Raw genomic sequence first — 22,516 nt, 5'->3', positions numbered from 1 at the left:
CAGTTTGTCGAGTGACTGTTCATAATTAGGGCTGAGGATCTATGGCTACCTCAAATCTGATTTGGGTACTGAGTTCCTGAGTGGAGCTTAATTTTTGATTTCCATCATTTCGTTACTGTAAGATCACACCCTCTGAATTCCAATTAAGGAGTTCTGTGCATAAATACTAAATCATTTAAAAACAAATAAGAAAGCTGAAAAACAAATAATCCCTGTATCTTAATCATTATTTGGGAATTTAGAGTAGATAACAGTAATATAAATGACTTTAAAGGTAATTTAGGACCCAGAATGTTCATATCTACTGCAAAGGCATTACTGAAAGCATTCAACTGATATTACTGGGATCCTGAGGATATCACTTCCACAGATTCCACTTAAACATGTCCTGGTCACTCATAGACATTGACTAGATGTGCCAACTAATGACAGTTAAGTGTGTCATACCTGGGGTTTCCTCGCAGGGCAGCATGATGCAAGGCATTGAACCCATTATTGTTGGTTATAGTGACATCAGCACCAGCCTCCAGCAGTACAGAGAGCATGTCATCTCTCTTCTTGCTTATGGCATCATGTAGGGGAGTGTCACCCTCTGAATCCTTACCAAAAAAAAAAAAAAGATTTACACAATTTCTCCACTACTGCATTATAACAACCATAACAATATAGGACTGACCATACAGTCAAAAAGGATAGGGACAGCTACCTGGAGGCTGGGATGACAGCCAAAGTCCAGCAGGGTTTTGACCACTTGTAAATGGCCTTTGTTAACAGCAATGTGTAATGGAGTCTGCCTTCGTTTGTTCCTGGCGTTCAAGTCCGCACCGCCTCTCTGTAGCACTTCAATGACAGAGCCCTCATCACCAAAGGCTGCATGGTGCACCGCACGATCTCCATCTTTGTCCTGAGTATGGTGACACATGCAAATAATAACTGAACTTTTACTGTACGAGATTCACTGAAGCAGATATGATAAGAAAGAACATGGATGAGAGAGGAGGATTCGTTTTTTAACTCCACCAACCTCAGCCTCCAGGTCCACATTGTGTTTAAGAAGCAACTTTAGGACATCGACGTGACCATTCTGACTGGCAGCCTGCATAGCAGTGTGTCCAGCACACTGCCCGTTCACCTAAAAACACAATACACGGGTCAAAGTGAGATAATGGGTGTGTGTCAGTGTTATGTTTCATGTTTAGATCTGCACTAACTGAATAAGCTGTTTAATTGAAAGGCTACGAAATTGGTGAGGGTGTATGTGTGGATACACATACACAGTTGTGTATGCATGTTTCATCACCAACTGCAGCACTGCAAAAACTCTGAGCATAAATATTAATGTGGACTCCTTTGGGAGTCTCGAGACGTCTCTTGTCCTGGCAGGCGGATCACTTGGCCAGGCTCAGTGTACTCAGCTTTAAGCAAATAATTCCACTGAAAGGCAGTAGGGCATCTGGCCAGACTTCACCACCGGCACACATGCACGCATGCATGCACACGCACCACACTCATTCACTCTCCCTTGCTTTCTGAGTGAAGACAGTATTGCAGACTTGATGTAACTAGTTCCCATAACTTATACAAGGCACAGACTGTCCCATTACAAACTGGTCTATTCCCATGCCTGCAACCTGTGTCAGAACACAATCCGCAATGATATGGGGTTTGTAGGTCTCCACTTGATTCTGAGACTGAATCTGGTCTGTGCTGCAGCGCACACTAGTGCTCCTGGGTGCCTCCTCTGGGCTCAGACTTAATGCTTTTCAGATTGAGAGAAGTGCAAGCGTAGGAGGATCTCAAAGCCCTTTCCTATAGGACTATCAGCCTCCTCAACATACACAGAGCAGAGCGGACCACAGGTATGGATATTCCAGTTCCTATTATCAAGGTACTCAGATATTTTTCATATGTTTAATGCAAGTCAAATTGGTGTTAATCAAAATTTCAACTTGAATATTGCAGCACTTACGTCCACATCAGGCCTCTTAAGAATGTCCTCCACCTTGGCCAGGTCTCCATTGGCTGCTGCCTTGACCAGCTCCTCGTTGATGTCTCCAGATTCTTGTGTCTCAAATAGTTTCTTCAGCAACTGTGAGAGACGCTCTAAGCAAAAGGAGTGATGACAGAAGAAAATAATTGCACAGAAGACTCAGAAAACAAGGATCAGTGGAAAAAAAATTACAACACTCTCTCTGTCAGTAGTGCATGTTTATATGTACCTCCGGAGGCGTTGCTGACAGCAGAGCCAGAGGGGGCAATCTTGGTGACAGCAGCAGGATTGTACGTCCAAGAAGTTCCACAAACCTCAACCTTCAGGTCACTGTCAGAGTAGATCTGCTGTACACGGCCCACCTTGCCTAACGTCTGTTGATAAATGTTGCGGTACATTCATTATTATATGGTGGGTTCTTGTCTTTGGGCTATGTGATTCATAGTCTGTAAGTGGCAGACAAAACTGGATCGTGAGAAAGGGCAAAAAAAGCTAAGGTGGGACGAAATGTAGAAAACTGGGGGAAAAAATACCAGCTCAAAAAAGCAACTGTCCTACACGGAGCAGAAACAAAGCTTGTTGCAAAAATAAAACCTGACAGAGAAACAAAATATTATAGACTGAAGCTGTGGTCTCATTATTCAGAGGACATTCACTCGCACTGGAAAGAAGATGGATATAAAAGAAAGAGACCCTTTTACTTGCTAGACTATTCCTCATCTATACAGGCAATACAGAAAGGACAGAGCAAAGTGCTTTCCAATTTTGAATCATATCATCTCAATCCTGGCTATATAAAAGGAGGCACTCTGAGACCGTCGAGCCAGGGCTGGGGCTGTCCTGGAGGATGCCATCAATAATGGTGACTGCTGCAGTAGATGCAGCAGCGGGCGGCAAACAGCCGTGGTTAGTGATCAAAGCTACAACCTGTCTCAGGGTTTTAAGGCTCATTAGCTGCTGAGGGGGGCCAGTTTGATAGGGACAAGTGGCATATTGGAGTAGACTGGCATTACATAACCTAAGGCGAGTAGCAATGAACAAACTTCATATTAATGGAAGACAAAAAGTCTTGCTGAGACAGAAATGAGAAAAAAAAAACAGCAAAACAAACTAAGATTTAGTGTTAGTTAGTGCTAATAATTCTGCAACATTTCCTTAAAGATGATGACGAACTAGCAGCGTCACATGTGAGGGAAACGGCAAAACACTACACAGAGAGTTAGAAGTATTGAGCCTAATTTATAGATGTGTCTCACTTTGGACTGATGAAGTCCAAGAGAAAATTTAAATTTTAGAAACACACAAAAATGCTTCATGCCATATTTAAATTAATTTGATCCTGTAGTACGTAGATAATTACATGTACACAGAAACATTTCCAAAAATTTTTTATATATATTTACAAATCATTCATAAAAGGTATGATGTTGTTTACAGTGGGCTGCTGAACATTTTATATATGACATTTAAATAAATAAGTCCCATTGTGGTTACATTTGCACAAATCAGAGTAAACATATTTGGAATACTTACAGGCAGCATAGCCTCAGCCCACTCTCCGTGGCCTCTCTGTAGCAGTTTGATGCGGTCGATGTCATAGCAAATCTGAACCAGGTCTCCCACTAAGAACTGGGAACTCCCTCCCTCTGCCCCAGCTGCAACTTCACCACTGCGCACTACATTGGCCTTTGTCAGCACTGCTGGATTGAATGTCCATCTGGGAATACAGAAATGAATGCATGAAAGCAACACAGATTAAGACAACTCATAAAATATGGTTCCAGACCAAGCATAGATTTTGAGCAGTGGTATGAAATGTATCAGGAGCCACAAACTACTCTTACTTTACTGAATAATGAAAAAACAAACAATCCATTTTTGCCTATTTTTCTCGATCATTTTCCAAAGACCAAGTATTTTGAGTAATTGTTTATTTTATTAGCAATTGGCCACACTTTTGACGAGACTGTTTTCGCTCAGGTGTAACTAATCACAATTACACATCATGGTACTGGGAAGTGTACTGCTGTTTTTGACTCAGCTGGGGTGGACATTTTTATACATAGCTCATTACATGGGAAAGTATGCTGATGAAATGATGCTGATCCATTGGTCTGAAGTTTCTGGCCAGTAAATCCAGACCAATCCATGTAGGAACTCACCTGTTCCCACTGGGATACTGAACAACAATGTCGTGATCCTCATCGATGCCACATACTGTGCCAGTGGTGGTGAGAGTCTCGAACATGCCGTCTGTCCACCCGCCATGTCCATGTTGGAGAGACTGGACTATCTCTAGGTCCAGGTCTATGTTGACCAGGTCTCCAATCTGGAGACCACCAGGATTTCTGTTGCCATTTTGTTCACCTGCAAAATTATTGTAAGGATAAGTCTATACATATACATATACATTTTCATTAGTAAAACCATATTTATTTTGTGCATTGAAATTACAGTATGCTAGTAATGCTACATATGAGCACAGAGAGACGTATAGAAGGAAAAGAAATAAATTCTGCTAAATTGTGACAGAAAAAAATATAAACCTTTTCAGGCACATATGTCGTAGTAAAGTGGTAACAAAAAAAACAGAGGCAACATAGGACTACCCATATGTGCTACTATATACCAATTACAACAATCAAACCCAATGAAAGATTTCTACTGCACGGCTAAATCCAAACAATTCCTCTTCAGAATTCCGGATTTTCTCTACTTGCGTGACTTAAATCTCTACCTAGTTCTGGCTGCCTGATGATTATGTAGTGCTGCCATCTACCGGCCAGTCAGACTTAACTACAAGTGAAACTCCCCTAATGCCCTTGAATTCACTGCACCAGAACGATAGGTGAGAGAATTGGTGCAATAATGACGGTGGACACAGATCACTGGTTTACTCACCTAAAACAGGACAGTGGTCTCTGTAAAATGAGCCTCCTTTGGCATCCTGGACACATTTCAGATCAGACTGAAAGAAAAAGGTAGGAAAGGGTTAGATGATTACCCATGGTAATTCCATGAGAAAAGGGGCATGATCATAAACAATGAAACTCATAATTTACACACTTCAAGCTGCAGTGGCACTGTAGATCCCTAGTGTACCAATAGTATCAGTGCCCTAAGGGTAAGGCAGGAGAATGAAACACTACATTGCTACACAGTGAAAGCATCGTATCAATTGTGATGACTCAGATGTGCAGCCACTATAGCAGAGTCAAGAGATGATTGTGAGGCAGAGGAAGCATTCTTTCGAACTGATGAACACCAAAGTAAAGAGTACAAGTCTCAACAAATGAATAACCCAAGTTTTTCCAACTGTATCCAGTCAGCAAGACATGTTTGATCTTATTACACTCTACATAAAGCACAATTTACAAAATAGGAAAGTTGGCCTCTCATACTGTACCAGGAACACAATAAAAGCTGCAGCCTCTCTGTATTTGTGTGTAGGATTTGCTCAGTTTTAATCAGAAGTAAAGCCAAAATAAAACTGTCAAGATGGGGGGTCTAATCCATGATTTATCTAATCCAGAGGCAGATGCCATCAACCTTCCTTTCAAACCTATTAGAATAACAAAGGACAAATCTGTTATGTAACGAAGAAACCTGATTGGCCCTTTCATAAAAAAGGCAAAGGAAATCTCAACCAATGAGAAAGACTCTTTTCATTTGAGACGCGTGTGTAGCTGCACCCGCAACAACCCCAAGAGAATCGTCCCTTCCTCTAAAGTTGACATCCATGTTCACTCCCTTACCCTAAAAAAGCAGAAAGAACAGATTGCCTTTATCATGCAGATACCTTCCCCTTCCAGCTGCCTGCACAATAGCGCCTTACTCATGATGGCCGCGTGGCTCTCACAAAGGCCTGGCAGCAAAAGAAAGGGCCTCGGCCTCACGGTCAAACACAAAAGCCACCTGACAGTTGATCTTTTGTGAGACTCTGTGGGTGTGTGAAGAACTGAGTGTGTGTGAGGATCAGACTCAACATTTGCTCACCATTCCCTCAAAGCCAACTCTGTACAGGTTCTTGGCCCCATTGTCCCACAGTACGTATGCAGCACTGTGAGGGCTGGCTGCACTCCAGTCCTGGATTTCTGTCACCTGTGGGGAAGGAGACAGAAAAAGGGATGACCTAAACACAGAAATGACAGACTGAAAGCAAGACTTAAATTTTAATCAGAATAAGTTGTTTTTTTTTTTGCATACTGTATGTGAAAATAAAATACTGCCAGAAAGGGATGGCTTTCTCAGTGGGAGGTTTTAAGAAAGTGCATTTCGAATCTCACAATGAAATACTTCATTGACTCATGAAGGTTGAACTACAGAACACCAACACTGGAGTCAAGCAAGCAATCAGTACTTCACAGAGGAGCACAAATGTCATTGGTAACTTGAAGTAGAAAATGTATACAAATGCTCTGCTGTTGTGGTGTCACTGTGGTTTGACCTCAAAGAAAGTTTAATTTCCTAAATACTGAAAAATATTAGGAATGGGACTCATAAGGAACAAAGGGCTTTGATTGTTGGGGTCACAATTATATTTTGTTTTAATGCTCCATGCACTGCATTTTTACAGTCAATACTAAAACTATTATTACCTTACTGTTTTCACCGGCTGGGTATACTTGTGCAATCTCAAATAATGTTTTAATTACACTTTTGCTACCATCACTGTGTTTATGTGCACTGAAAAAATAAAAACACAAGAAAAAGGCAAGCCTAGTTCAGTCAGACTGCAGACAGAGCCCATGGGAAACATTTCTTATAAGAATAAGGAACTTGATAAATTAGATGTAGTCATCTGCTCCCTAATAATTAATTAATGAAAGTCAGAGTATCCAAATGTTGCCAACTATATCAACTTTGATGAATTCAGGAAGCTCTAAACATCAATATCCATATATTTTCCATGGGTTGGGAAGGGCTGGTTCCAAAATGTGGCTGCGTGGTATGCTTAAGTCAGTCTGCAAATCATCTTCTCTTTGTTATTTAGTTACAAGTTACAACACATGTTTGGAATATGCTTTTCAGAACAATTTTATTTTTCAACAACAGTTCTGGGCTGCCATTAAATTTACAGAATCCCATAGAAACTGCTGTATTTTACAAAGATATTTTATTAACCTTCCTACAAAGATATAAAAACAAAAATCAGTGATGAGCCATGCCCACTTGATCGCAGGAAAAAGCTAAACTAGAACAAAAACTAGTTTAAAACCACCAAAAGCAACCCATATCTGCAAAACATATCTAGTACTCTGTGATGATAACCAGCTTACAGTTATTAGGTAAAACAAAATTTGAAGGGCACTGTAAGCCAAAGAAAAGTGTGTGTTACAGCCATAAAGACCCAAAGAGCTATGAATAAGACACTTTCAAATCTCTTCAAATTTGGACAGTAAGGCTTATACAATTATATCTCCATCACTAGCAACAGTCTCATAACATTAAGAAGTATCAAGAGAAGAGCTGTAGTGGAGTAAATTAATACTTTAATTAAAAGCTATGCCTTAAGTAAAAACAGAAATCAAATCATGAAATTATTTTCAGGCCCTTTCCAGAGGTAATTGATTAATGGGCCTTAGGAGGTAATATCTATGCTAAACTAACATAACATCCAAGCTGCAGGACATGTAATAGTGGTTTTCTAGTGAGCATAATGCTTACAGCATCATAAAAAAGTAATGAGATATGCCATTAAATAACACAGCAAAATGAAGTCTTAAAATGCCTGGAGGGACTCTTAAATAGAATACTCTGGGGTCTGGACCAGAGTCAAAATACAAGCACTTTACAGTAGACTTACAGTATAAAGCTAAATAAAGTGTGCTAAACAAATGCAACCTCATCAGACATTGCATTACTTTCCTTTGCTTGGAATAACCTGCAGCAAACAAGTATGTGCATAGTTGAAGATGAAAATGAATCACTGGAATGAAACAAACTTTTTCAAGGACAGATTCTACCAGTTCCTATTATCACTTCTGTACAAATTTAAGCATGGATTTTGGTAACTACATGTTTTATAGCAGCTTACAAATACATTTACTTTTCCTGAATTAAAGTTTGCAATAATTATATAGTTATCTGGATTATCAGATTAAAATCAACTACAGCATAATGTGGCACATCTTGCTGTGTATCACTGGAGTGAACTGCCGATTATCATTTTCTTTAATACAGTATGTCAACGCTACAAAAATGTTGTGAGACAGTGCCTTTCCTGTTTTGGTTGAGGATGCTGTACATTTCACATAAAACATATCCTGGGATGCAAATTTGTTTTTTCCTCCTGTTTAGGAGACAGAATCCATTTTTTCCACTCACTTGCAGCTGAAATGGGGTGTCATGCTCCCTTCAGGGTATCATGCCTCTTAATTGTGCAGCTTTGAAATCAAGTTGAAAACAACTTTGTCCATATTGTTCAGCTACTTTTTGGTATTATTGTTTGTTCAGCAAAAATTTGAATTCCTGAATACACATTTTCTTTCATTCACTTTTGCATCATGCACCACTTAATTTTAATTAACACAACTGAATACCTGCTTTACTACAGACAACTGTCTGTACTGCAAGTATTGTAAAAAAGTGACAAAGCAATGTAGTAAAGATACTGAGCTTCCAGTATTTGTTATTCAAATAACAAACAAGCTGTTCATATTCATAAGCAACAAAAAAGCAAAAAACTGGGTAGACTAGAGTTACTGTCTGGTACCCTACCTTTCCTCTCCTGCCATTGCCTCCATCCTGGTCTTCCCACTGCCAGTCCACTCCTCTCACCACCCGGCCACCAGTAAAGATCCCCCTGGCTGTGATTTTTTTTGACTTTCGACGTGACTCAAGAAGTACTCTGCTCAGGTAAAAGGTTGAAGCACAGAGACAATTTGCTTTAAAAACTCAGTGTCAGACAATGTTCAATGTAGACAGCAGGGTTTATACAGGTTCAGCTTACATAGTTTAATTTACATACTGTTTTTTAAATCACTAGCAAATGTGTATTGCAGAGGAGATGCTGGTGCCTGTCCCACGGTAATTGTTAAACAGTTTAAAAAGTGTCACCTTCCCCGTGCTACCTCGTGTCCTTAACTGCCCTTTTGATTCCTATGCCTGTACCTGCTGGTCTGGAGTCATGCTGTAAATTACTTTCAGCAAATGGGACATGGCTAAAGATGAAAAATCTTACTGTGACTGTTTTGCCTGAACAGCACCTAATCCGCTCTATTAACCACACAGTCCCTCACAATCATCATAATTGCCTCAGCACCGCGAAACTGATGTTTAATGACAGCAAACAAAATAAAACAGAAAAACTCATCAAACCTGAGCAACAGATTATCTTCTCTTTAAAATTACAAATACATGGTTTGACAGTTGCCTGAACACAGATTAGCATCCTAAAGCTCTCAAAAGCAGTTCTGAGTACACTTCCATTAACAATGTCATTTTTACTTAGCTAAATTAAAGGAAAACAATAACTGTGTTATTGAGTGACTGATGTGATGTCGTTCACACTTTACTGACAGTTTCTTTCCTTTTCATTCACACTCAACAATAATGGCACTGCAAGTGGAAATGAAAAGTGCTAAAGTAGTGAAATGTATATTTTTGACATTTTTAAATTACTATAATGTTGTGAGATGCAGTCTTGCAGCATCTCTTACAACTATTACCAATGAAAAGGTAGCAGGAAATAAAACATCCAGCTAAGCCCTAACCATCAAACAACAATGTGAGCTTTGATGCTAGACACAGCAGCTGGACAGTGTAGGTCTAACCAATTCAAACAGCTTGTGGCCTCTAACCACTCCCTCTTCAGCAGTTAGTGAAAGAATCTAATGTGGTGTAACAAAACACTCCACCAGTTTGTCAGAGCTGTGTGAGCTGGGGAGACCTCTGGCACCCATTGTGCATTATGCAATGTCTGTCTTGGGGGAAATGAAGTCGTACTCAGTTGAAAAAGCTGCCAGCTGTTGGGCCATGTGTTCATTTACTACACTAGTGTTTGGCTAAAATAGGCCTGAAATGGATGGAGTATCATCACAGCAGTGACAGTCTATGGAATAACACGATAAAATCCAAGAGGCAGAAGTTAGTGACAGTGCATACGAACAAAATAACACTTTTAGTCCTTAAATCAAATCAGTAATTGATGTGATTGCTTGTTTTATGCACAAGACATTATGCTGAATTTAGACGTCTGCCTTGTCATTTGGAAACAGTTGCATAGTTGTTGCATTTACAGTATCACTGTGTGAAAATTAACATTGTGGCTAGGGGGCACTCAGACAACAAGTACAGAAAACGGAAACTAGCGAGAAAGAATTTCTTTGTGAGTGGCAAAGCCTTCATAAACACCGTCACACTAAAGTTACTTTATTGTGGGTCACAGATAGGAAGTGGTGAGTTCATATAAATTGTAGTTTTACACATCAACATGAGCTTCCAAGCAGCCAACAAAGAGCAGAGTTACTCTTTCTTACTATTTTTACATTAGTACTAACTTCTAAGACATTTATTACACATTATATATATATATATATATATATATATATATATATATATATATATATATATATATATATATATATATACACACATACATACATACATACAAAAGATCGGAACACCTCTTAAAATGAACCTCAGTTGTTGCCTGGCAACAGAGGGATGGGAGCAGAGAAATAGACTGGTCTAAAAGGTAGCCAACCAATCACATGGAAGTGCATGAATTACCTGGCTACCTTGTGTGTATTTTATCATCGATGGGTGTAAGATGAGGCATAATGATGGCATACATTGCTAGGTTAACTAACCTCTCACTGCCTGGGGTGGTGATCCTGTAGAACCGGTGTCTCAGGTGATGCTTGTCTCCATGGTAACAGGTTGTGCAGAGGTCGTAATTGGTGCACTCAGCACATTTCCAGCGAATACCAATAATGGGCTGTTGACGACAGGTGTCACACATGGTTCCATCATGCTTAATGCCTGAGGGAAGGGAGAAGAGGCCACAGTTAATCTGGGCTTGCATTGTGTGATAGCATGGGCACATTAGTAATACTAATATAAGCTTTCTGTATCAATATAATATTACTATTTGCAAAAATTACACTTATTTTACATGCAATCTGAACACTACTTATTTATTTGAAACAGTGAGATATAACTTAGTACACTGCAAAATGGTGTATTGTTAACTCAATCTTGCATCTGTTAACATATGCACAACTTTGGTTTTACAACCTCTAATCTGCATTATGTTCACACAAAAAAAACTAAAGAAAACTAAACCGCTCCTCCTTAAATAACTGCATCATCAGGTGGAGATATAAAGAACTAAACAAGACCTTTCAACAGGACAAGTGAAACTGTTTTGTAACATGTAATGCTATGAGTAGTACAAGGATATAAATCTAAACAAAAACATTTTCTCTGTAAGACTTTTAAACACTGAAGTCTTCCTGCAAGGTTAAAGGACAGACTGTACGTTAATTTCTAATCTTTGATTACAGTAACTAACTAACTCACTCCAATATTTGAACGTCTAATCCACTTCCGTCCATCTCAACAAAACCTGAACCAATCGCTTCTGTGCTCTGCATAATTGCGTGCGAAGACACTTGGCTTAAATGAATTGAATGTGCTGATAAACAAACCTGTTGGAGCACTGTCTAATATTCTCACGTCGTATGCTCCAGAACAACGGTAATTAGCAGCCGTCCCATTATCCCAAACAACCACCACCTCCTCTGGACTTTCAAAACTCCTCACGGTGCCAACATGTCCTTCCCCACCATCCTGTTTTCCCCACTTCCAGTCAGGTCCGCGCACCACTCTCGCTCCAACGCCTTCCATCATCACTCGGTTATTCCTGCCGGTGGTCATTTACGTAAAGATATCGCAAAGCCACAGCGATAGTTTTAGGTTAGCAAGCTAGCAGTCCTCGCTAGCCAGCTATCTGTGCTCTGGGGGACAGTTTCCAATCGCAAGTGCAAGCAAGTCCTAACAGGAGAGCGACTAGAACAATCCACCAAGCTAGCCTGCTAGCTAAGTAGCGTAAGGCGCTATTTTGGATCTTCTTCCAAAAGCTATTCCCACAACTTAACGTTAACTGAGAGCCAGTCCCCCCACGATGTTGTCTCTGGAAATAATAACTAGTTACCACCAAACCTCAACCATATCTCATTGCTCTGCAAGCTTGGTGTCCCTCTCCTTCACTCCATACAGAAGAATGCCACCTCTTCAACTTAGCAAGCTAGCGACCTGAGTTGCTAGCTGTAGCAATGCTAACAAGATAACTCCTTCTCGGTAAATGTAGTCCTTTGAGTGATAGCTTATCCTTAATATTGCTGTGTTTGGTGTCGCAGTTCCATGCAAGATGCTGTCTGTGTCAGCCAGAGATGGTTCCCTGGACTCAGCTCAGAATAAACGCGTCGCCATTATTGTCAATCACCGTTCAGACCTCAGACGAGCAACAACTAGCTACGGAAGTAAACGACAAAGCCCGAAGACGCGAGGCTTGGAAAACAAGCACAAGTCTAGTCCGTGGTGCGCATGCGTGTCTGCAATGTGCCGCGTTAGTTTGGACGACAAACAGCGTCTGAGTATTTCCATACTATGTAGGCTACACGCAGAAATATGTTTCATTTTGCCATTAAATTGTCAACCTATCTCTAGTAAATGGCAAAAATGGCACAGTGCAAACTAAGGTCCCCTTTATACAAGGAACTCTCTGGCATATAGTTTTAATAATATACATTTTGGTTAATTAAATTACCAGCTAACTAGTTGTCACATGGTGAAGCGGGATCCTTCGGGGCCTCTTTGGATCTGTAGTCCCTTGGGAGAGTTGCAGTTTCACTGAGGATTCTCACTGCAGTAAATCCATGAAGGTTTTTCAGAAGCTGGACTTGGTCAGTGATGTTTATTTATCAGTCTTTGCAAATACATATTTAATTTACCAATCACTTGCCTTTTTTGCTTGAAGCGAAGACTGAGGGTCACGTTGAAACTCCAGCTGCGCATGGTGCACATCACCAATGCCGCCTGCAGGGGGCGACTGTGAGCGGCTCCACTGGCAGCTGGTCAGAGAGCGCCACCGCTCGCCGACAGTCTCATAACTACATATCTCCCCCATCAGGTCCCCTTGACTGTCTCCTCCACAGTGGGCTCGCAGGCTGACACAGCTGAATCTCAAACAGAGCTGGCCGCTGTCCTTGCGCTACGGGGGAAGCCAGAAAACAGGGACCTTGCAATGATCTCGCTGTATTTCAATTTCAATATTTTGACAAGGGACCTGTCACATTATCTGGAAAACCAAGTGAAAGTTGGGCTTTTCGGCTCGGGAGTAGGACTGTCTCTGGTGCTGGGCTTTAGCGCAGCTTACACCTGCTACTACTTGATTTCAGTAGCGAAGGTAAGTAACCTGAGGTTTATGATCCGATGCTATGAAAACACTACAAAATGACGTGTATGTTGAATTAAAACCGATGTGTGTGTGTGTGTGTCTTTCATGGAGGAACATTATCGGGATAATAGCCGACCGGTGCTTTTGCTGATGGAGGTTTCGATTAGGTTACATCTGTCCACCCGAGACGGAGCTCAGGCAGCAAGACGCGCATTTCAATCACTATACATGCTTACAGTGAATAATATCTAAGGTTACATGCATGTGCAGCGGTTATGCAATCACATTAAATCAATCCGAAGCAAGAGAGTTAGATTTAGTCGGCATTAGCTGAGCTAAGCTATCACTACCGAGAGTTAGCTAGAGATGCCGGTAGAAGGTTTTATGTAATGCATGCTGAGCTGCCATCGTTTATATTAAGACAGCCTCAGCTTGTTTGTTTCATATAAATAAAATTTCCTGTTGAGTTTGTTCGTCATGTATGAGTTTAACATGAATATATAAATGAAGCATGTAGTAAAAAAAATATATATATATGTATATATATATTTATATATACTACTCTGCATTAATCTGTAATGCTAGCATTGCATTACCCATCAGGCCCACATTATCTTCAGTGAAAATACTTAAAGCACAGGAGCAAACAAATTAGATTCAGTGTAAACCACCTTTCCGTAACACATGGAGGGCTACCCATTATAACACACATCTGATGTTAATTATTAGTGTGTTCAAGTGTAAAAACGGCCTAAAATACAGGTCAATGCAGATGTGTCGTGTGTCTTGTATATCTCATATACATGTTCAGTATGGTGAGTGGGTTCTCAGTAATGTGTAACAACCTTGTTATACATTAGAGATGGATGTTTACATATTAGTCATGTGTATATATATATAATTTAGGTTAAATATAGATAAGATACATAAACAGTCTGAGTGGTTTTGTATTTGTTTTCAGGGTTTTAATATGTGCATCAGAATATTTTAATATTCAACAATGAAACAAATTGTTTTAGTCCTGATATTTTAAAATCTGTAATGGGCATGATGATGAATGATGTAACAAAACATGGCTTAGAACCAACGGTGTTTTATTAAAGTAATGGATCATAATGATCCCTTAGGGTTAGTCAGAGGTTTCTTTTTGACTCAATCCTGTGCCATACTTCATCTACGTACATTTTGCAGAAGCCACAGCTCATCTCTGGGGGTAAGAAGTTCTGTCAGTTTCTGAGGGAACAATGTCCAGTAGTGTCAGAGACCTACTACCCGACCTTCTGGTGCTGGGAGAGCCGCATCCAGACTCTGCTGAGACCCTTTGTTACAGCCAAACCCGGAGTTGTTTACAGAAAGTAAGTCATAAGTCAACATTGTCACTGACATACTGACTATCCATTGCACACTATTTTTTGCCCCCAAACTAATAATTTATCTGTTCTCGCAACTGGTCATGTCCACCTGGTTCAAATGTGCAGTTGAACTCATACAACAGTTTAAGTCCCAATAGGTCACAGAGATAACTGTGAAGCAAACCTGCTAGAAAGTTCACCTTTGACATAGTGCACCCTCTTGTTCTACCATTCTGCAATAACTTAATGCCTGGGAAAACATTCAGAATTTCTCCATGCCCACTGTACTACATTGAAAAAACAAAAAAAAAAAAACATGTGGTCACCGAGAAACTGACATTGCCAATTTCGTGATATCTTTCTTTCCAGTTTCACAATTAGAAACAAATCACAGGCTTGTTCTTAGCCGAGACTCAAAAGCTCAGAGGAAAAGAGAGCTTTTGTGCCACGATGCAGGCTTGGGCCGCCCTGCCTGCTGCTCGATAATGTACATTCTGCAGAAGATTAATTGGCACTGCATTCCTTGCCCCCTGCCTTTAAAGAAGATTAAAGTGAATTAAGAAGGACTTATTTTTCATTACTACTACTCATTATGTATTTATTCAAATTACATTTTCACAATGTAAAATGTATTTTTCACAATTTAATGTATTTATTCTATTTGCTTTGTTCATTAACATCAAAATAAACCATAACCACAAATTTAACAAAAATTTGAAAATTATTCATTTAAAATCAGTTACCTTAAATACTACCCCATGTTTATATTTGTAATATTCGCAAGAAATCTATTGCAGCTCTGTTTATCCAATTTTCTTGTTTTCCTGGCAATTTGTAATTCCTCAGATGGATTCGTTAGTCCCATCATGTGTCTTGCCTAAGGATATTTAGGTTGCCTATGTCTTTGCCTGTCTGCTTTGGAGGAGAGAAATGTTCTGAAATGCACAGCGACTGTATTGATCCTAGACCATCTCTCTTACTAAATGTGCCAAGCCTAATGGTCACATTTGCTGTATTGGACGTCCCACTAATAATGAAGTTACCTAAGGTTGACCCAAGGACAGACGCCGTGAACACCTTCCTGTTAGTCGTAATCTGGTCAGGTGAAATTTGACTCATCTCACTGTCCAGCCAAAGGATTATTAGTAGGTCCTCTCCCGCTTTGTGTGCTGGTCACTCGGAGTTCTGTAATTTCATGCTGATGTCTTTACTACTCACTTGCCAAGTTAGCTCATGTACTGCTGTGTGTGTTTCTGTGCAGTGCAGGATTTTAACTGCACTAGCACTGGGAATCAGTGACCTCATCAGCTAAGATAAGATTGTATAGCACAGAAACTGACTGACCAGTAGAAACCACTGGCACAGCACCCTCCTCCTTATCTTACCTTGCTGTGTGTTTCAAAGCACACTGACAAGATGATCACAAGGGAAATGAGGCAGCTGTCAGTGGGTGTTCTCCTCACATATCCAATTCCCACTTAGCAATGTGTGTGTGTCATGGATACAATTAAGTAATCACTTTACCTGGAAGGGAACTGAAACTGTTAATTGTGCAAAGAAGGTAACTAAAATATGCTTACAATTTTTAATGAGCATGCAATGAGCAGACATACCTTTAAATCCAATATTCTACTACAAGTGTAGTAGTATTAGTGAGTTTGAATAAGACAGATAAATTGATACATAGGATACAGATACAGGATAATGTTGTGAAAGACCCACACTGCTGAGTTACATTTCCCGCGTGTCTCTGCAGTGAGCTTATTAAGGCAGCAGATGGAGGACAGATCTCTTTGGATTGGTTTGACAACGACGACAGCCTCTCTCATCCCGACCCTGCCACCAGGCCCACAGTCCTCCTTCTCCCCGGACTGACCGGCACCAGCCGAGAGTCCTACATCCTGCACATGGTCCAACAGAGCCGGGATCTGGGCTATAGGTGGGTGGTCTTGGCTGGACATCCTGGCCTAGGTCCAGTGCTGACCAACAATTCAAAGCACTGAATCACTAACTGACAGTCTCTTTGGCTTATATTCTAACTTGTTCATCTAGAGAACAGATTTCTTGTCCAAACAAGGTGAAAAATACTCTGCAGCTATACCAACATACCAACACTGATAATAAGGTAAAACCACTTTTGTGGTGGTTTTGTAACTTTTATATAATGAGTGACAGGGGCTTGGGGTTATTTGAGGTAAAGTGCACAAATAAAGTGGGCAGCTAAGCTCTGTGTCAAGCGCTGCTTTTGTAAATAGCCAAACGTAGCACAAGCTTGAAGAGTTGCAGAGGAAGGCAGTCTCTCCCCCTCTTTTCCAGCAGGCCCCTTCTGTGTTCTCTGCACTCATTCTTTCACCGTGATTTGGAATGGCATGGGAAGAGAGTCGGCAAACTCAGCATCTTCCACCCCTCACCCCTGTCTGTGTAGTTTAATGAATTACAGCTTATCCCCGAACAGGCTTTGCAGCTTAGCCCAGGCCAGCTTCCAAGTCTATGCCGCTGTTTTTAAGCACCCCACTGCCACCTTTGCTTCCCCACTCCTCTTTCCCTCAGCACCCTATCTAGTCATCCCCCTCTGCTGCTAAGTAACACCGATAGACGCTGCAGATCTGACACCACCCGATAATAGATGACTGGTGAGAGATGTGGGGCGAGGAGGGATGCTAATGCCTTTGCTCTACAGTACAAACAATGCACTTCACACAGCTGTGCCTCTCTGCACATGTCATCATATTCCCACTGCAGTTTTTCTAAGTAAGGAACATTTGGGCCACCCTGTTCCTTCAAACATGGAAGCTGGTAACTGTAATGACAAGAAAAAGATAAGTGTATGCATACTATAGCATTAAAATGTTGTTTTTCCTTGTACAGCTGTTTTTGATTAAAGCTAAACCCTTTGATTAAGGGCCTCAAACAACATTTTTTCCATGATTGATTATCTTGACTATCTGTCACTTGATTCATTCATCATTTCCTTGATTGTGAAATATGCCCATCACCTTTTCAAAGCTTATTTTTATTTGACCAACGGTCCAAAATTCAAAGCTACTCAGTTAAGAATCACAGACTTAGACATGACAAGCGAAAAATATTTACACTTCAGAAGCTGGAACTCTGATTTTTTTTTTTTCATATATAAACTTATTTTAATGATTAAACAATTGTCAGAATAGTTGCAAATTTTCTGTTGATCAACCAATTGCTTAAACGGACTTTTCAAATCTTGTTGAACTTATATATATGAAGTAGAAGAAATGATTTAAGTGATAAATTAGGAGACTATGATAATTTGTAAGAGTGCACATTTTGTGTATTTCAGATGTGTGGTATTCAACAACAGAGGGGTTTCGGGTGAGACACTACTGGTAAGAATTTAACATATAATTTCCATCACCATTTTCATATTCAGAAAGATGAAAGATGTACACAGGATACAAAAGGACTGTTTGGAACAGTATGAGAGCTTTCCAGTAGAGGTGTCCAGCTGATGCAAAGCGTGAGGCCACAGACTCTGCACAGACAGTGTTGTTGCACAGCAGGGATTAAGTTGCAGCCACATACTGTATTTTAATGCCGACCCACAGAAATATGACCTCTCCAAGCACGTGCTGTTTTGACACCTGGTTTAATCTGCCCTCTTACACCGGGGTATATTTAGCCAACAAAATGGACCTGAGTTCCTCTAGTGCTTAGCATTGTGTTTTATGTCTGTCCTCAGTGTCTGTACATCTGCGCTTCAGAACAGAGGCACATTTTTATGGATGATTGTATCACCCTGATCTAACCATGCCATCGCTACAATACAGGGAACTCATCCGAAGCACAAATACTATTTCAATGGAGGCAGGGATTGCCCACAATCAATCTTATGTTCCTTTTAGTGGGTGGAAATCTGAATCAATGGCGGATCTGTGTCCTGTGGCTGTCTTTGTCATCTCAGCTGCAAAAGAAAAAAAAACTGTACACTGATGCAAAGTGTACAGTTTGCCCAGCTGTACTCTGGTTAAATAAATAATAATAATACGAAGATGGAGCCTGTAGCCTTGACACTGTGATGGTGGTCAGGAGGGAATTTTCTCCCTGGGAATTGTACTGTGAGGGTTATCTCTATATCCAGTTAGTATGAATGTTCTCCATTGTTTATATAGGCCAGAACTTTAGAATGAGCCCATGTGTGAAAGATCCCCTCCCCCCCGCCTTAAAGACCATGCCCAATGCTATCACCCTATTTCTAGAATATGTAAAACTCCTATTACATTACACTTTGCTCTAGAGTAACTTTGCAGTGCAGACATTGAAGTCTGCTCAAATGTTTACCTAAGAATTGGTATCTGGTATTTGTATTTGTTCTAAATATCTGTGTATGATATAATTCAGTTACTAAGTTCTGCTCTTTTTTCTGCCCAAAACTTGTGCAGGCCTATTGAGGGAAGAACCATGGTAGATAGTAGACAGGAATTTGCTTTCCCTGAGTTTCTGCTTGAATCTTAATGAAGGGGCTTGAAATACTGAAGAGTCAACAGCATGCTGAGAAACTGGACTTGTTAAAGAGGCTCCTCCATGTTAGAGCTGGTTTGTTTTATTATGTTACCTCCTCTGCCTGACAAGCAGTTTTAAGTACAAAGGGATTTTACCACTTTTCCTAAAAAAACAATAAAAGCATTATCATAGCCAGAAATACCTGAATAAATGTTAAAAACATTGTCATACATTTTATAAGTTAGATAAAAAATATATACACATGCATGTGACATGTTTAAATGCTGTGCAGTTTCTTTATAAAGTACAAAGGATAGCAGAGGAAGGTTTCAATCCATCGACCTCTGGGTTATGGGCCCCGCACGCTTCCCCGCAACACTGCCTTGCAACCCTAGGTGGGACTTAAACCCAGAATTCCTGGATTAGGAGGCTAGTGCCTTATCTCTTAGACCACTGTGCCTGCTTTTGATTCTAGCAACCACTCTGTTCAAGACAGTGTTTAGCTCCTCTGTGTATCTATGTGTCTACCTTTATATTATGTTGTAGAGTCACTTTATTTTCAAATGATATTTTAGACGCCAAGGACCTACTGTGCAGCCAACACTGAGGATCTGGAGGCTGTTATTGAGCACGTCCAGAAGACCAATGAAGCTGCTCCAATCATGGCTGCTGGAGTATCCATGGGCGGGTAATGAAGCCACTCACTACCAGCTGACTGGACCTTTCATACCACGAACAAATCTCAGAATGTGACAGTACAAGCTGTACACGAAAACATCATACACTGGCTCAGTGGTAACTAAACCTGCAACTAAAATATTAATAGTAATTCAGTATTCAGAAATTACAATGTGTAACATAATCCAACATTAGAAAACTATACAGAGCTCCCTTGTATTGCTACTGTAACTGTGATTGCTTTATGCTAAATGTTACCGAAAGGACAGCATGGGCAAAAAGCTGCAATATCACTTCAGTCATTAGTGCAGGATGTCAGTGATGGTGTTTTTTTACTAATCCTATTAATTCAAAGATTGCTCCGTAATGATTTTTCCCTGTTGGTCTCTTCCCTCTTTCTCTTTTCAGTATGATGCTGGCAAACTACTTGGGCCGTAAAGGACGGGAAACCTGCCTGAAAGGGGTTGTCGTCTTCTCAGCAGGCTGGGATGTATTTGAATGCACTGCCTCTCTGGAAAAACCTTTGGACCGTTTGCTCTTCAACTCCTACCTCACCAGCTGCCTACAAGCCTCTGTTCATAGGTCAGCTGTGTTCGGACCATGTTTACAACAGCTATTAACTCCCTGCTAATGGATGGAGCTAAACGTTTTGAACTTTAATTACTTGGTTTCACATATTTGTTTTTTATATGCTGATTTAAGGTTTGATTTTTAAAGCAAAATGTACTTGACTGCTGCTGTATTTTTTATTTATTAGCCAGTGCAGAAAGCATATTTAAAAAGCATGGCAACATTTAACTTTCACAATATAGTCGTCTGTATATCAATGTGAGCATGACATCAATGCACAGTAATGCTTTTTTAGTGCTACTTTCAACATTAAGCTTGGTTGTTGTTTCATTATGTTGTTCCAAATGCAAATCATTTCCCCTAACAGCAGAGGGTGACAGTTTTATTTTAATCTCTCTGCCAGACACAGGCCAGTTCTTGAAAAGTGCTACGACATTGATCATGTCATGAAGGTAGGGGATTATTAGGGGACAAAATGCTAATCTTATTTAAACAAGGTGACAAGGAGTTAATCATATTTCTCGGTCCCTACAGGCAAGGACCATCCGAGAGTTTGATGAGCGGTTCACCTCCATAATGTTTGGCTATCCTACCAATGATGACTACTACCGTGATGCCAGTCCCGTCCACAAGCTGAAATCTGTGCAGGTGCCAATGCTGTGTCTGAATGCTGCTGACGATGTCTTCTCCCCATCTCATGGTGAGTCCTAGCAGTCTCACCACATTCTCTGTGCAAGCTGACTTCCTCACAACAGATTCCATACAATAGGAATCTAAGGAATCCTGTTAAAACTAATAAGGTGACATTAAGAATTAAAATACTGTCCACTGTGAAGCAGAGATTCCTGATTCCTTTCTTTCCTTCTAGCCATTCCAGTGGAGGCAGTGAAGCAGAATCCTAACCTGGCCATGCTCATTACCTGTCACGGTGGCCACATTGGTTTCCTTGAGGGCCTGTGGCCTCGACAGAGCACTTACATGGACCGAGTTTTCAAGCAGTTCGCTAAGGCGGTCATCGAACAAGGCAGCCGGCTCAAAGATCTCTCCTGATAAGAGAAATTAACAAAGTGTTCCTCATGTTTTACTTCTTCTCTCTTATTTCTTTCTGCTTTCTCTTGTTGTTGCCACCCATCTTTCCTTGTTGTATTCCATCCTTTATTCCTGCCATTTCTAAATCCATTCCACCCATACATTCCTTCATCTCTCCCTTTGACCTTTTCTCCTTCTTCCACCCATGCCCCCCGTCCCTCTTTACTTTTCCACGCTTTGCCTCCCCCCTCTCTTCTGGTTCCTTTTCTTTATTTTCCTCCCTTCCATTGACCATCTTTTATCTTTGCCCTCCATCCTTCCGTCCCATTCTCCTTCTTGCCACGAGCAAATAAAAGAAAGAAAACATTCTTACTCATTTGAAGGGCACATCTTATTGAATGCACTGTTTGTGTTGCATTCAGCATTCATTAATTTATTCCATACAGTTAACAGACCATTGTATGTAACCATGCTCTCAATGGTATGCTTATCAAAAAAACAAAAGTAGCTGTTCATGTCACTGCTCATGTTGCTTAGTTGCATTAGCTAACTAAAAAAAAAAGATGTGATTACCTTGTGCAATCATTTTTTAATTTGGAAGTCAACATATACTGTACATTTTAGGGTTTTAGCTCTCTTTTCTTCCTGTGTAAGTTTTTTTTTTTTGTATTTTCCTGATGAAAGGTGTTATTTACCAGTTGACAGTTTTTTAAGTAATACTTTGCTGTCACAGGAAATGGCTAGATAAGATAATACCACTTTTATGTTGAATATAAAGCTGCAGCCAGCATACTCTTAGCTTAGCATTTAGCTTAGCACATCTTAGCATAAAGACTGAAAGCCGTAGGGAGTCTTAGCTTAAAACTGCTCATAGGCAAAAGAAATCTTGCCTGCCAGTGCTAGTACCTGCATTTTATTCATGCTCTCCCTTTGGACACAGGCAAGTTCGTTTCCCCTTACTTCCAGTCTTCTAGCTAAAGTACACAAAGCTAACCAGCTACTTCATGATTAATGTTC

At 40.4% G+C, this 22,516-nt stretch overlaps 2 protein-coding genes across 6 annotated transcripts in view; one reads left to right on the top strand and one right to left on the bottom strand.

Moving 5' to 3' along the window:
• The window catches only part of mib1 (MIB E3 ubiquitin protein ligase 1), a 47,937-nt gene extending 35,460 nt beyond the window's left edge, over positions 1–12,477 (bottom strand). For all 5 annotated transcript variants that reach the window (XM_026312790.1, XM_026312791.1, XM_026312793.1 and 2 more), the window contains exons 1-12: positions 11,644–12,477; positions 10,804–10,975; positions 8,711–8,840; positions 5,987–6,091; positions 4,892–4,958; positions 4,153–4,357; positions 3,524–3,707; positions 2,220–2,364; positions 1,970–2,103; positions 1,025–1,132; positions 707–904; positions 448–599 (exon numbers count right to left, since the gene is read on the bottom strand). In XM_026312790.1, the coding sequence (XP_026168575.1) occupies positions 448–599; positions 707–904; positions 1,025–1,132; positions 1,970–2,103; positions 2,220–2,364; positions 3,524–3,707; positions 4,153–4,357; positions 4,892–4,958; positions 5,987–6,091; positions 8,711–8,840; positions 10,804–10,975; positions 11,644–11,872 (1,829 nt within the window). In that variant the 5' untranslated portion in view covers positions 11,873–12,477. The remainder of the gene's footprint in view (positions 1–447; positions 600–706; positions 905–1,024; positions 1,133–1,969; positions 2,104–2,219; positions 2,365–3,523; positions 3,708–4,152; positions 4,358–4,891; positions 4,959–5,986; positions 6,092–8,710; positions 8,841–10,803; positions 10,976–11,643) is intronic.
• A 704-nt stretch (positions 12,478–13,181) lies between these two features.
• abhd3 (abhydrolase domain containing 3, phospholipase) lies at positions 13,182–22,008 on the top strand. The gene is made up of 9 exons (XM_026313723.1): positions 13,182–13,403; positions 14,586–14,749; positions 16,503–16,685; positions 18,063–18,108; positions 19,798–19,910; positions 20,309–20,482; positions 20,874–20,922; positions 21,005–21,170; positions 21,339–22,008. The coding sequence occupies exons 1-9, from the start codon at positions 13,242–13,244 to the stop codon at positions 21,518–21,520; spliced, it is 1,239 nt and encodes a 412-aa protein (XP_026169508.1). The 5' UTR covers positions 13,182–13,241; the 3' UTR covers positions 21,521–22,008.
• Positions 22,009–22,516: the final 508 nt, after the last annotated feature.

This window comes from Mastacembelus armatus, chromosome 17, assembly GCF_900324485.2.
Source record: "Mastacembelus armatus chromosome 17, fMasArm1.2, whole genome shotgun sequence".
NCBI lineage: Eukaryota > Metazoa > Chordata > Actinopteri > Synbranchiformes > Mastacembelidae > Mastacembelus > Mastacembelus armatus.
This window is presented reverse-complemented; position numbering and strand designations above follow the sequence as displayed.

What these genes read in the sequence shown, in the direction of transcription:
- abhd3 (XM_026313723.1), top strand. Translation starts at nt 13,242, where the DNA reads ATGATCTCGCTGTATTTCAATTTCAATATTTTGACAAGGGACCTGTCA. An exon ending in CCCGGAGTTGTTTACAGAAA is followed by an intron (nt 14,750 to 16,502) that starts GTAAGTCATAAG and finishes GTGTCTCTGCAG; the next exon opens with TGAGCTTATTAAGGCAGCAG. An exon ending in CTACAAGCCTCTGTTCATAG is followed by an intron (nt 20,483 to 20,873) that starts GTCAGCTGTGTT and finishes TCTCTCTGCCAG; the next exon opens with ACACAGGCCAGTTCTTGAAA.